The sequence below is a fragment of the Heterodontus francisci genome, chromosome 31, assembly GCF_036365525.1.
Source record: "Heterodontus francisci isolate sHetFra1 chromosome 31, sHetFra1.hap1, whole genome shotgun sequence".
Classification (NCBI taxonomy): domain Eukaryota; kingdom Metazoa; phylum Chordata; class Chondrichthyes; order Heterodontiformes; family Heterodontidae; genus Heterodontus; species Heterodontus francisci.
This window is the reverse complement of record NC_090401.1, coordinates 10,672,971-10,688,514: the sequence shown is the minus strand read 5'-3', so window position 1 is coordinate 10,688,514 and position 15,544 is coordinate 10,672,971. Positions and strand designations below refer to the sequence as shown.

General features: G+C 43.9%; 1 protein-coding gene across 4 annotated transcripts in view; it reads left to right on the top strand.

Annotated features, from left to right (window-relative positions):
* The first annotated feature begins 10,580 nt into the window (after positions 1 to 10,580).
* Positions 10,581 to 15,544, top strand: part of nfyc (nuclear transcription factor Y, gamma) — a 101,483-nt gene continuing 96,519 nt past the window's right edge. Inside the window, exon 1 of one of the 4 annotated variants that reach the window (XM_068011097.1) lies at positions 10,581 to 10,659. Coding sequence is in view for 3 of the 4 variants with exons in the window: in XM_068011096.1 (XP_067867197.1) it covers positions 14,378 to 14,548 (171 nt within the window). In the remaining variant the exon portion in view is untranslated. Of the gene's footprint in view, positions 10,660 to 14,085; positions 14,549 to 15,544 lie in introns of those variants that run through there. The other 3 variants (XM_068011096.1, XM_068011094.1, XM_068011095.1) reach the window with 3 other exon arrangements.

Genomic DNA, 15,544 nt, shown 5'->3' with positions numbered 1-15,544 from the left:
ACCGATTTGCAAGCGGGACCCCAGGGGACTCCTGAGCCACCTGCCTGTTTCTCTTGGATTGCTTGGTGGTCACCCATTCCCTTCCTTCCTCAAGTCCCTTCGGCTGCGCTGTGACCACCTCTCTAAACGTGCTATCCACAATGCTCTCAGACTCGCGGATGCTCCACAGTGTTTCCAGCTCTGAAACCCGAGCTTCCAGGAGCTGCAGCTGGACACACTTGCTGCACACATGCTGGTCCGGGGACTGGAAATGTTCCCAGATTCCCACATGCAGCAAGAGGAGCAAACCACGGCTTTAAGCTCTCCTGCCATGACAAAACCCTTTAAATTTAAAACTTTAGAAGACTGTTATAATAAAAAAAAATCAACTAAGTCTTGCTCAAACAATGACTTACAATTCAATCCAGTTTGAAAAATACCCATCAGGACTTACTCACCAGTCAGCTGTGCTCTTTGGAAACTCTTGGCTCCCCTCATGCTCTTTGAGGACAGGTAGGAAATGAAAGGAGCTCCTCGCTCCCTCCTCACTGAACTCCGTCAGGAACAAAACTCCCACTTTAGCACTGTAATGCAGCCCCAAGTCAGCACTCCAGTGCAAGTATTGTAAGAGGAGCATTCCAGAGACTGCTAGAATCCAAGACGTGGTCAGGCCAGTTAGTCACATGACTAACCTGCTTGGCAACCTGGGTTTTTCTGAATTGTACAAACCGTTTGAACTCAGTGTGGCTGTTTGCTCCTGGACTGAGAAGATCTCTCTTATCTGCTCCCATCTCTTTCTCACAAGCCTCTGAATCCACTGAAGACACACGAACCCCAAGAGGGAAAAGTCTCCTAGAGCAAACAAGGTTTAAGAATAATACTGGGCCCCTTGCGAAAAGCAAGATCTACCTACAATCAAGGACTCTACAAGGAGCTTGAAGAACCGTAACAAAAACTCTTCAGATATTGCCTCAAACTTTTCCATTTATTTTTCTTCTGCTCTCTCGGTTTCTATTTGCATGTGTATATCGCATGCCAGCATTGGTGTGGGGGGCGGGGGGGGGGGGGGGGGGGGTTGGTGTTGTGTATCTGCAGAATTAGAGTTTAAGTTTAATAAATTTCAACTTCTCTTCTTTAAACCTAAGAAAGCCTGTTTGTGCTTGTTTCTTTGTCTTATAATTGGAAAGCGGTGAACAAGGATTCACCAAGGAGGATTTAAAAACACGATGTGTTTAACATTAAACCCTGTTGCAGTAAGACCAGGTGAAGGTTGAGAGGGACCCCTAAACACCTTTCTCACCTGGTCGTAACACAGGGTATTGGTAGGCTGTGTCAGACTGTGGCCAAAAACAAGAGCGGGACATCAATACATACTTACTATCATGGATATGGCTACTCAATTTCCAGAGGGCATTCCTTTGAGGACAATTACTGCTAAAATAGTAGTAGAAAAGTTAACCCAATTCTTTACGAGATATGGGTTACCACTTGAAATTCAATCGGATCAAGGTTCTAATTTCATGTCTAAGGTATTCCAAGAAGTCATGGGCAATTTGGGCATTAGACAGTTGAAATCTTCAGCATATCGCCCACAGTCACATGGAGCTTTAGCGAGGTACCACCAAACTTTCAAAACAATGATTAGGACATACTGTCATGGATATCCGCATGACTGGGAAAAAGAACTAGGCTTTCTTTTATTTGCCACCCGAAATTCACCGAATGAGTCTACAGGCTTCAGTCTATTGGAACTGGTTTACAGACGTGAAGTAAGAGGTCCTCTAAAACTCATAAAAGACAGATTCTTGGAACAAAAGAATGAATCTTCGATACTGGACTATGCATCTGTGTTCCGGGAAAGGTTCACTAAAGCTTGTGGTGTGGCTCAGGAACACCTTAAGCATCCCAAGCCAATATGAAAAAAATGGGCAGACAAGAATGCAAAAACCAACAATTTTCAACAAGGGGATGAAGTATTGGTGCAGGGGGAACCATTAAAAGCATGGTTCAGTGGCCCATATAGAGTGATCAAAAGAGTGGGTAAGGTAGATGACTTGATTGACACCTCTGATCACCGGAAGAACCTGTTGTGTCACATCAATATGTTAAAGCAATATTATCGCAGGGAGGAAGATAAGCCAGTACTGGTATGTCAGGTAATTGGGGCTGTTGAGAGGAAAAAGATAGTGAGGATGAGGCAGAAGGCCTAGACAATTCTCAGATTGCACCTTCAACTATCAGGTTAGCGAATACAGAACAGCTTGGAAAATGGAACAAAATGCTTTTACAAGACCTAACCAGGCTTTTCACAACATTTAAGGGTCTGTAGGGATAAGCCGGGATGTGCAACCTTAGCCACATATGATGTGGGTATAGGGGGACCTGGTCCTTTAAAACAATATCCTTGCTACTTAGGTCCAGACAGACAGGCCTAAGTAAAAGCAGAGATCCAATGCATGTTGGAGGGCAGCTTAGTTGAGCCTAGTCAGAGCAGCTGGAATTTGTCGGTGGTCTTGATGCCTAAACCTGGTGGGTCAGCCCAACTTTGTATAGACTACAGTAAAATTAATGCAGTAACGAAGGTAGACTCCTACCCAATTTCCCAGTTAGAAGATTGTATGGACAGAGTAATAATACCATGTGTCTTACAGAGATAAATGTGTTGGAGGGATACTGTCAAAATTCTTTGACACCCCAAGATAGAGAAAAGTCCGTTTTTGTTACACCAGATGGGGTTTTTCAGTATCGAGTGATACCACACAGGTTAATGGGTACTCGAGGAACTTCCCAGAGAATAGCGAATGTTCATAGCTGTGCAGTTCACCTGGCTGAGGTGATGGACTATAGGGGCACTTGGAAGGAAAACATGAAACAACTGGGAGACTATGTTTGGAAGGTTGCAATGGGCTGAATGGGACCTTTGTAAAAAAAAATTAAAGCCAAAATGTTTTGATGGAGTTTGTTGTAGTAGCCTTATCATTTTGAAAAGTCTACGTATTTCAGGGAAAAACAATATTATCACCACACTGTGTCACGATTTTAACCCTGTTAATTTACATAGATGGCCATGACACAAAGAAAAATTCTGTAAATTATCAGTAAAGTGAATGAGGGCATAAATGTGAAAAAATGTTAGTGCTTTTTCCAGTTTCTTTTTGCATTGTAATGAAACACATTTTAAGAATGGCATTTCATATCGTCAAGGGCAGAGATGTCACAGAACTGTTTTTTTCTCCTCTGATTAAAACACAGTGTGCCTTAAAGACTCTGTTTAAAAACAGTGTGCCCCTAAAAACGAAGAGGCACAGTGTGCCATAGCTGCACCTGTCTTCTAACCCATAGCAGGAGAGAGAGGTCACATGGTGTAATATTTCAATTTAACTGTGTGTAAAAACCGACTTAAACCAGTTTTGAGACACCAATGAAATGTGCTTGCTTTGACAGAAGAGAATTCTCAGCAGAAATTCTACAATGAGTTACAGGCTGTGTTAATTGCCTAAGAAGAAAGAAAATCCCTTTTGAAGAGAAAATTCACATTGCTGGAGGCAGTAAAATTCCTTTTCCTAACTTCCAATCTAAGCGTCCTTGCTTCAAGATTGACTCTCTCTTGACTGATTGTGTTTTCTGGAATTCGCAGTAAAGTTTCGACTGAGATCTACCAATTTTAAAATCCAAATATAGACCTGTCGCTATACTCCGTGTTTAAAGACCTGTGTGGTGCCTGCTGCAACCAAAGATCTTTGAATGCCAAGCAAGTAAAGACTGTTCATCAAATTCGCTTGCAGACTTCAAGTGGCATCTGATTATTTTTTTACACGAGGATACCTCGCCCATTAGGAACGTAACTCACAAAGACTTGCCACCCAGTTATTTATTTATTCTTATGAAACAGCTACTTTTTTTAAAAAACACCATTAATAAAACCGGTTAACTGTTGATTTTTGAATATGCGTGTGTAAATGGAGCAGTTAAGAAGTTATAAGGTCTTTAGACATAAATTTATCTTAATAGCATTAAAATTTAGTTTATTAATAAATTGTTAATTTGTTGTTGTTTAAAGATACCTGGTTTGGTCTGTTTTATTCTGGGTGTTAATAAAGTGTTTAATTTGGCTGTTTCCTGTTAATAATATGCTGCGACCTGTGGAGTCATAGGACTGAATTGACAGTGCATTGCTCGTGCCTCGGTCGTAACACAAATCACTGTTTCAAATTGGCTGCTGTATTTGTTACATTATAACAGAGGTTACACTTCAAAAGCTGCAAAGAGCATTGGAATGTCCCGAGGTTGTGAAAGCCGCTATATAAATGCAAGTCTTCCCTTTCTTTTTCAAAGGCGATTGGAAAAGAACAGTGCAGTGACACTTGAGAGTTGCAGAATTGTTACAGTGCAGGAGGCCATTCAGCCCATTGCGTCTGCAACGGCTCTCCAAATCAGCAATTCACCTAAAGCCATTCCCCCTCCTCTTCCCTGTGACCCAGCACATTCTTCCTTTTCAGATAACTGTCTAATTCCCTTTTGAAGGCGTTGATTGAACTTGCCTCCACCACACTCTCAGGCAGTGCATTCCAGACCTTAACCGCTCGTTGCGTGAAAAAGGTTTCTCTCATGTCGCTTTTGTTTCTTTTGGCAATCACTTTAAATCTGTGCCCTCTCGTTCTCGATCCTTTCACGAGTGGGAACTGTTCCTCCCTATCCACTCTGTCCAGACCTCTCATGATCCTGAATACCGCTATCAAATCACCTCTCAGCCTTCTCATTTCTAAGGAAAACAGTCCTAACTTCTCCAATCTATCTTCATACCTGATGTCACCCAAACTGTAGTGGTGATGTTGGGAATGGCATTAAAGAGGAAATTAGAGATACATGCGATGAAGGAACATCTGTAATTATGGGTGACTTTCATCTGCATATAGATTGGGCAAATCAAATTAGTCACAATACCGTAGAGGAGGAATTCTTGGAGTGTATACGCGATGGTTTTCTGGACCAATACGTTGAGGAACCAAATAGAAAGCAGGCCATCCTAGACTGGGTATTGTGTAATGAGAGAGGAATAATTGACAATCTAGTTGTGCGAGACACCTTGGGGACGAGCGACCATAATATGATAGAATTCTTCATCAAGATGGAGAGTAACGTAGTTGATTCTGAGACAAGAGTCCTGAATCTTAGTAAAGGAAACTACGAAGGTATGAGGCGTGAGTTGGCCATGACGGATTGGGAATCGTTACTTAAAGGGATGACGGTGGATAGGCAATGGCAAACATTTAAAGAGTGCATGAATGAACTGCAACGATTGTTTATCCCTGTCTGATGCAAAAGTAAAATGGGAAAGGTAGCCAAACCATGGCTTACAAGGGAAATTAAAGATAACAATAGATCCAAGGAAGAGGCATATAAATTTGCCAGGAAAAACAACAGACCTGAGGATTGGGAGCAGTTTAGAATTCAGCAAAGGAGGACCAAAGGATTGATTAAGAAGGGGAAAGTAGTGTAAAAGTTTCTTTAGATATGTGCAGAGAAAAAGATTGGTGAAGACAAATGTAGGTCCCTTAGTCAGAAACAGGGGAATTTATTATGGGAAATAAAGAAATGGCTGACCAACTAAATGCCTACTTTGGTTCTGTCTTCACAAAGGAGGCTACAAATATCATACCAGAAATGTTGGGGAACACAGGGCTTAGTGAGAGAGAGGAACTGAAAGAAATCAGTATTAGTAGAGAAATGGTGTTGGGGAAATTGATGGGATTGAAGGCCGATAAATCCCCAAGGCCTGATGGTATGCATTCCAGAGTACTTAAGGAAGTGGCCCCAGAAATGGTGGATGCATTGGTGGTCATCTTCCAAGATTCTAGACTCTGGACCAGTTCCTACAGATTGGAAGGTAGCTAATGTAACCCCACTATTTAAAAAGGGAGGTAGAGAGAAAGCAGGGAATTATAGACCAGTCAGCCTGATGTCGGTAGTGGGAAGATTCTAGAGTCCATTATCAAAGATTTTATAGCAGAGCACTTAGAGAACAGTGGTAGAATCAGACAGAGTCAGCATGGATTTACGAAAGGGAAATCATGCTTGACAAATCTACTAGAATTCTTCGAGGATGTAACTAGCAGAGTTGATGAAGGACAGCCAGTGGATGTGGTTTATTTGGACTTTCAGAAGGCTTTCAACGAAGTCCTACATAAGAGATTATCATGTAAAATTAAAGCGTATGGGACTGGGGGTAGTGTATTGCGATGGATTGAAAATTGGTTGGCAGACAGGAAACAAAGAGTAGGGTTAAATGGGTCTTTTTCCGAATGGCAGGCAGTGACTAGTGGGGTGCCGCAGGGATCAGTGCTAGGACCCCAGCTATTCATAATATACATTGATGATTTAGATGAGGGAACTAAATGTAATATCTCCAAATTTGCAGATGACACAAAACTGGGTGGGAGGACGAGTTGTGAGGAGGATGCAGAGAGGCTTCAGGGTGATTTGGACAAGTTGAGTGAGTGGGCTAATGCATGGCAGATGCAGTATAATGTGGATAAATGTGAGGTTATCCACTTTGTTGCAAAAACAGGAAGACAGATTATTATCTGAATGGCTATAAACTGAGAGGGGAATATGCAGCGAGACCTGGGTGTTCTCCTACCCCAGTCGCTGAAGGTAAGCATGCAGGTGCAACAGGCGGTAAAAAAGGCAAATGGTATGTTGGCCTTCATAGCGAGAGGATTCGAGTACAGGAGCAGGGATGTCTTGCTGCAATTATACAGGGCCTTGGTGAGGCCACACCTGGAATATTGTGTGCAGTTTTGGTCTCCTTATCTGAGGAAGGATGGTCTTGCTATAGAGGGAGTGCAGCGAAGGTTTACCAAACTGATTCCTGGGATGGTGGGACTGACATATGAGGACAGATTGAGTCGGTTAGGATTATATTCGCTGGTGTTCAGAAGAGTGAGGGGGGATCTCATAGAAACCTATAAAATTCTAACAGGACTTGACAGGGTAGATGCAGGAAGGATGTTCCCGATGGTGGGGGAGTCCAGAACCAGGGGTCATAGTCTAAGGATACGGGGTAAACCTTTCGGGACTGAGATGAGGAGAAAGTTCTTCACCCAGAGAGTGATGAGGCTGTGGAATTCGCTACCACAGAAAGCAGTTGAGGCCAAAACATTGTATGTTTTCAAGAAGGAGTTAGATATAGCTCTTGGGTCTAAAGGGATCAAAGGGTATGGGGCGAAAGCGGGAACAGGCTACTGAGTTGGATGATCAGCCATGATCATAATGTATGGCGGAGCAGGCTCAAAGGGCCGAATGGCCTACTCTTGCTCCTATTTTCTACGTTCCTCATCCCTGGAACTACTCTCGTGAATCTTCTCTGTGCTCTCCAATGCCTTCACATCTTTCCTAAAGTGCGATGCCTAGAACTGGACAAAATATTCCAGCTGAAGCCGAACTACTGTCTTATACAACTTTAACATAACCTCCTTGCTCTTGCACTCTCTGCCTCTTTTAATAAAGCCCAGGATACAGTATGCTTAATTAACCGCTCTCTCAACCTGTCCTGCCACCTTCAATGACTTATGCACATATACACCTTGGTCCCTCTGCTCCTGCATGCCCTTTAGAATTGTACCCTTTATTTTATATTGTCTCTCCATATTCTTCCTACCAAAATGGATCACTTCACATTTCTCTGCATTGAACTTCATCTGCCACCTGTCTGCGCATTCCACCAACTTGTCTATGTCCTTTTGCAGTTCGACCATCCGCCTCACAGTTCACAAGTTTCATATCATCCGCAAATTTTGAAACTGTGCCTTGTACACCAAAGGCTAGATCATTAATATATATCAGGAAAAGCAAGGATCCCAACACTGATCCCTGGGGAACTACACTACAAACCTTCCTCCATCCCGAAGAACATCCATTAACCACTATTCTTCCCTGTCACTCAGCCAATTTCGTATCCATATTGTGCCTGTCTCTTTTATTCCATGAGCTATAATTTTGCTCATAAGTCTGTTGTTTGGCACTGTAGTAAATGCCTTTTGGAAGTCCACGTTTACCATATGGTTAACGTGGTTAGCACTGCAGCCTCACAGCTCCAGCAACCCGGGTTCAATTCTGGGTACTGCCTGTGCGGAGTTTGCAAGTTCTCCCTGTGACCGCATGGGTTTTCGCCGGGTGCTCCGGTTTCCTCCCACAGCCAAAGACTTGCAGGTTGATAGGTAAATTGGCCATTATAAATTGCCCCTCGTATAGGTAGGTGGTAGGGGAATTGAGGAAAGGTGGGGATGGGGTAGGAATATGGGATTAATGTAGGATTAGTATAAATGGGTGGTTGATGGTCGGTATAGACTCGGTGGGCCGAAGGGCCTGTTTCAGTGCTGTATCTCTAAATAAATAAATTAAATAAATATCAACAGCATTGCTCTTATCAACCCTTCCTGTCACCTCTTCAAAATAAACTCCAGCAAGTTAGTTAAACATGATTTTCTCTTAACAAATCCATGCTGGCTTTCCTTAATTAACCCACATTTGTCCATGTGACTATTAATTTGGTCCCAAATTATTGCTTCTAAAGATTTCCCAACTGCCGTAGTTAAACTGACTGGCCTGTAATTACTGGGCTTACCTTTACATTTTTTTTTGAACGAGGGTGTAACGTTTGCAATTTTCCAGTCCTCTGGCACCACCCCCGAGTCTAAGGAAGACTGGAAAACTATGGCCAGTGCCTCTGCAATTTCATCTCTCACTTCCCTCAGAATCCTTGGCTGCATCTCATCCAGCCCCGTGGCCTTATCAACTTTAAATATAAACAGCTTATCTAATACTTCATCCTGGTCAATTTTGAAACATTCCAGTGTAATAATTACCTCCTCTTTCACTGTGGCCTGGGAAGCATCTTCTTCCTTGGTAAAGCAGGTGCAAAGTATTCATTTAATACCTCAGCTATTCCCCCTGCTTCCACGCGTAAATCCCCCTTTTCGTCCCTCATCAGCCCCACTCCACCTTTTACTACTTATATGCCCCAGAAAAATTTGGGATTCCCTTTTATGTTAGCTGCCAGTTTCTTTTCATGCTTTCTGCTTCTCTCATTTTCTTTTTCACTTCTTCTCTGAACCTTCAGTATTCAGTCTGGTTCTCCATTGCATTATCTACCTCATATCTGTCATAAGCACACTTTCTCTTTTTCATCTTCTTCTCTATCTCTTTTGTCATCCAGGGAGCTCTGGATTTATTTGCCCTACCATTCCCCAAACAATTGTCCAAACTATCTCTTCTTTGAAGGTAGCCCATTGTTCTGCTACTGTTTTTTCTTCCAACCTTTGTGTCCAATTTATTCACCCAGATCTATTCTTACCCCACTGAAGTTGGCTTTCCCCACGTTAATTATTCTTACTCTAGATTGTTCTTTGTCCTTTTCAATAACAAAGAACAATACAGCACAGGAACAGGCCATTCGGCCCTCCAAGCCTGCGCCCATCTTGATGCCTGTCTAAACTAAAACCTTCTGCACTTCTGGGGTCTGTATCCCTCTATTCCCATCCTATTCATGTATTTGTCAAGATGCCTCTTAAATGTCACTATCGTACCTGCTTCCACCACCTCCCCCGGCAGCAGGTTCCAGGCACTCACCACCCTGTGAAGAAAACTTGCACTTTAAACGTATGTCCCCTAGTAACTGACTCTTCCACCCTGGGAAAAAGCTTCTGACTATCCACTCTGTCCATGCCACTCATAACTTTGTAAACCTCTAGCATGTCACCCCTTCACCTCCGTTGTTCCAGTGAAAACAATCCGAGTTTATCCAACCTCTCCTCATAGCTAATGCCCTCCAGACCGGGCAACATCCTGATAAACCTCTTCTGTACCCACTCCAAAGCCTCCACGTCCTTCTGGTAGTGTGGCGACTAGAATTGTATGCAATATTCCAAGTGTGGCCTAACTAAGGTTCTGTACAGCTGCAGCATGACTTGCCAATTTTTATACTCTATGCCCCGACCGATGAAGGCAAGCATGCCGTATGCCTTCTTGACTACCTTATCCACCTGCGTTGCCACTTTCAGTGATCTGTGGACCTGTACGCCCAGATCTCTCTGTCAATACTCCTAAGGATTCTGCCATTTACTGTATACTTCGCACCTGTATTAGATCTTCCAAAATGCATAACCTCACATTTATCCGGATTAAACTCCATCTGCCATTTCTCCGCCCAAGTCTCCAACCGATCTATATCCTGCAGTATCCTCTGACAATCCTCGTCACTATCCGCAACTCCACCAACCTTTGTGTCGTCCGCAAACTTACTAATCAGCCCAGCTACATTTTCCTCCAAACCAACCTAAATCTGATGGTACAATGATCACTGTCCCCTAAATGCTCTTATTGGATAGCTTTTTCAAAGTGGCCGAATGGCTGTAAATTCTAAGAAAACTCTGCTTTGGTCAAACATCCCTTTAATAAGTATTTAACTGTCGGCCTTCATAAATTCAGAATGGTCCCTTTAAGAAGCGAGAGTTGGCGCTGAGCTCTCGCGAGATGTCTCTCTCTCCTCCCCAGAGAAGCGCGGGAGCCATCTTGTTTCCGAGCGGAATTTCCTGGCGGGGGGAGGGAAGCGAGCAAAGAAGGAGCGGCGCCAGCCGGGTGGCAGGAGGCGATATTGGGCGGCACGCCGCAACCTATCGGGTGAGCGTACGAGCGCGAGCCGCGGGTGGGGAAGCGCTCCGGGGACAGGCTGCGCTGCTCCGCTCTGCCCGGGCGCCATCTTTTCGCCTTGTTCTCCCGCCGCTCTCATTGGTGGACACGGGTCAGAGGTTTGATTGGTCTGAGTGCTTCGGCCGCTATTGGTCCGCGGGGCCTGTCCCGTCCGCAGCCACTGCTAATCCCGGCCCTGGGCCAGCGGGAAGGCGGCGAAACCTTGCCTCACACTTGCTCCCGCCGCCGGCCCTCAATATCCCTCCAGCCCGTCTTGGCGCCGTGGGCCTCCATTGGGAAGCACAGCGCCTGAGCCGAAGCCGGCAGGGGTCTGATTGACGCCAATCTGAGCCAATCCCCAGATGCAGGTTGTGTGATTGCTTGAGATGTCCCATATTTCATCCAATCAGTGTGCCGTGGAGGCGGGGCGGGCGCTGTAAGCAGGTTAGGTTGCTTCCAGTTCGCCTCAATAATGATGCTCCAAAAGTTTTTTCAGAACTTGTTCACGGGGGACACAGGGCTGGGGGCAGCCTGTCTCACTGGGTGCAGTGGGCATGTAGGGGAAGTTTGAGGTGCAGGGGCACTAGCTCATTGGGTGAACTCTGCCAAGAGCGATTCTGCAGTTCTGAAATACCTCTGTGCTCTAAATCATAGTGTACTGTTTACCTGCTGCTCGTTGTCACCTGTGGCTCCTTCCAGTCCTGTGGGCCAAGGTTGGCTGGGCCACATTCACAGCCACAGTTGATGGTAACATGGCACAGCATTTACCTTTCCTAGAGCACACAAGCCTCTGAAGAAATTCACCCTCTCCAAGACTTCCTGTAATCTAGGATGACAATCTTTGCAGCTTGTGGGACTTTTGCAGTATGCAGATTGCTGTGTTTGCCTGCTAAATAACAGTGACTACACTTCAAAAGAAATTCACTTAGTGTGAAAGGAGACAGCTGTGACTCAGTGGGTAGCACCCAGTCAAAAGGTTGTGTGATCAACTCCCACTCCAGAGATTTGAGCACAAAATCCAGGCTGATACTCCAGTGTAGTATTAAAGGAGTGCTGTGCTGTCGGAGGTGCTGACTTTCAAATGAGACACGAGGCTCGATTTACCCTCTCATTTGGACATCGATATCTCATTACTATTTCAAAGTAGAGCAGGGGTTTTCTTCCCAGTGTCCTGACCAATGTTTATCCTCAACCAATATTAAAACAGATAATGTAGTCAATCATCACACTTCTGTTTGTCTGCTTGCTGTATTTCCTTCATTATAACAGCAACTGCACTTCAAAATTGTCTGTCAAGCTTTTGGGACGTCCTAAGGTCGTGAAAGGCACTATATGCAAATACAAGCTGTTATTTTGTAAGCGACATAACAGTACAGAGGGAGCTAAAAGTTGCATATAGAAATGAATTTGCCCTGGTGGTTGTGAGGTTTGGAGTAACCAAGTAGGTACTAAACTGCAACTTTGCTGATGCCTGCTGCAGTAATTCTGGTTTGATAAGTGATGCCTAACTGCATGAGAGAGCCAGCATGCTCTCCAAGTGGGTTTTTATAGAAATAGTGTGTCAAGTTCACTTTTGGGATTCTATAAACTTATGTTTGATGTAAAATGTTGCTGCTACAAATATAGGGGTTGATATTAGCATGAGCAACTGTTAGGTTGGCCAGATTATAATAGTTAATTGATTTAACTGCAACATTTTTTTCAAAGAAGAGACTGGGTGAATCATTTTTAGTCAGGTCTACTGTCCTGAACAACTTTGAATTGCACTGAGTCTGGGCGCAAGATGCATTTTTTCTGTGCAAAATTTCATAGTGCAATAATATCCCATTAGGATAGATCATTACATTTTTGATCAGTGACAAGTAGTTCCACATTTTCTTGAACATTTCCATCATTGCATTAGGTTCCCCACCAATGCTTATTTGTCCCATAGCAGACCAGCAAGGATTACTAAGCCAGGGAAATGAACATTTGTTATTGTTGACTGAGTTAGCTGTTGGCATTGATTAACATTGTTGCAATTAGATTTACCATGATCAAACATGGCTTTGGTCCATTTCAGGATGTTTCCATGCCCCAACCTGCCATTGACCGACCCCAGAGCTGCTGTGCCAGCGGTTGCCCGGTCTGTCCCCGGAGCTACTGTGTCAGTGGTTGCCCAGTCTGATGCTGGTGTCGCTATGTCGGCAATTGCCTGGTCTGGCCCCGGAGCTGCTATTATTATTATTGGCGGCGGAGTCCAGGACCAGGCGTCACAATCTAAGGATAAAGGGGTAAGCCATTTAGGACTGATGAGGAGGCATTTCTTCACTCAGAGTGGTGAACCTGTGGAATTCTCTACCACAGAAAGCAGTTGAGGCCAAATCATTAAATATATGCAAGAAAGAGTTAGATATAGCTCTTAGGGCGAATGGGATCAAGGGATATGGGGAGAAAGCGGGAACAGGGTACTGAGTTTGGACGATCAGTCATGATCGTATTGAATGGCGTTGCAGGCTGGAAGGGCCCTATGGCCTACTCCTGCTACTATTTTCTATGTTTCTATGTATGTTAGATGCAGAGAATGGGATCACTTTGGCCAAGTTTTATTGTAGATATCACAGAATCACAGTATTGTTACAGTGCAGAAGGAAGCCATCCAGCCCATCGCGTCTGCACTGGCTCTCTGAAAGAGCAATTCCCTCAATTCCATTTCCCTGCCTTCTCCCCGTAACTCTGCACATTCTTCCTTTTCATATAACTGCAATTCCCTTTTGAATGCAATAAATTATTTGTGTACTTAACTCTATATTTAAATATTCTTGAACATCTTTCTTGTTTAAACCACCTCTCAGGAGTTATCTGTGGCAGCTATGTTTAATTTTGCAAAACTGGTGGCTTGAGCAATTGTAGCTTGAAGCGCCTTGTTAAAATATTTTTGAGGAATCTGCCTGTAAATATCAATGGGAAAGGATTATTTAGAATGACGCGATCTATTTCTGATGATTGATGTTGCTTTTGATCAATCGGAGACATGGCGGCGTTGGAATGGAATGTTGGCAGAGTAGTGCTGGCCAATGGAGAAGTCCGTGGGGCGGGACAAGTTTGGTGAAGGGAAAAACGGCGGAAAGTTTGCAAAAAAAAAAAGCCGCATCGCTGTTAAATGGAGAGAAACAAAGCAAGGTTACACGGCGAGGTGGGGAGTGCAGTCCAAGCCTAACGCCTTCAAATACTGTCGAGGGGAAATGTGCAAATACACTGGCAGATAAATGCAAGATTTACTAATTGGCTTTAGTGCAAAACGCTCTGACCTTTTATTTATACAGTCCTATAATTACATTGTAGGTTTTTTCCCAGTAAATGCTGCTGTTGAGTGCGTCCTATACCCAGGCCTCTCCATCTCCTCTGACCCCTATTCTGTAGGGCAACCTAACCTGAGACCGGAAGTGTCAAATAGCGAGCCGATTGACGTGGCTGCCATCCAATCAGGTCGCAGGTTCGGAGGCAACGGTGCCGTCGCGGGCCAATTGAAAGCTGACGTGCCTGGGAGGTGGGTCTTGAGTGGGTAGCAGGTTGGGCTGAGTTTCAGCCTTCACTTGCCAGTGGGGGAAAAAGGCTGCAGGTTTGTTGTACTGAGTTTATTACTGAGACAGGGGTCAAGTGAAAGACAAAGAAAAATGGCGATTGCGTTCACTTACTGGCTTCAAAGCAGAAAGCTTTCTACTTTGCAATGTGCCCTGTCTGTTTTGCACTGGAGCTGCCTTTGGGATTGTCTGAATTTGAGACGCTTTTGATTGTTGGCCTTTTTTTTTGGAGCCGAGGAGTGTCTTCCATTCCTCCTTCCCTTCCCCCGCCCCCGGACCAGGAGAGGGAAGAGCATATCGGGAACCTGAATGTTAGGGTAAGTTTGAGATTTTTCTTAAATCAGAATGAGTTAATGCGGCGTCGTTGGTTTGCAAGGTGGTGTGGTTCCCTCTCAAAAATCCGACGAAATTAGTGTATGACTTGTGTGTGACTCTTGTTCCAACATTTCTCCAGTGTCCTTCAGCTTTCTTTTTTACTAATCACAATCGAAGGGCTTTGAGCAATATTGAATTCCTTAAGGTCTAGTGAGTGGATATTGATTATTTTGGCCTAGTTCTGCTGAGGAAGGATTTTATTTTGGTCACATTTTATCTGTAGTTCTTTAAGGAAAACACTTGAACAATACTCAAGTCGATTTGGTGGGTGGGGGGTGAATATCCAGTACTTTTGAATTCTCTCTCGCTTCCACCACCCTCCCCCAACCACTCTCCAAAAAATCTGATTTTTTTTAAAAGAAAAGTCAAGTATGAAAGCAATATTTTGGACTGTTAGACTTGCAGTGGGCTAGAGTGGTTATGGAGTGTATGTTCAGACCAGACTAGCAGGTTCAACAGACTTTTCACAGTATGACAAAACGGGATAGCATATTCATTCAAAGTTGTATATTTGTTAACCCGATTGTTCAGGAATCCTTCTAATCTCTTCTGATAAACAGTCTCTTTATAGACTGGCTTGTAGTCTGATGGTATTTCCATTATTGGCAGTGACTTTTTAACTACAGATCCTAGGACTTCAGTTTGTTGTTGGATATTTTGTGGCATTCTTCTTATAGACAAATCGCTTGAAATTTTGTAGTTCTTCCTCTGTTATGTAGAGATGTAATATCTTGTGAAAGGAGAGGAACAGACGATTGCCCTGACCTGTGTTTGTTTGGCTTGAGAATATTGAGTGAAGGTCACTGGAATGTTGGCTTGAATAGCTCAGCCAGCTAGCCCCTCTCAAGCTAAGTATTGATACACCGAAGGAGCAGTAAACAACACTTTTACTTTCCAAGTTGTCTAAAAGTCCATTAGGATTCTTACCTGTATAGTGT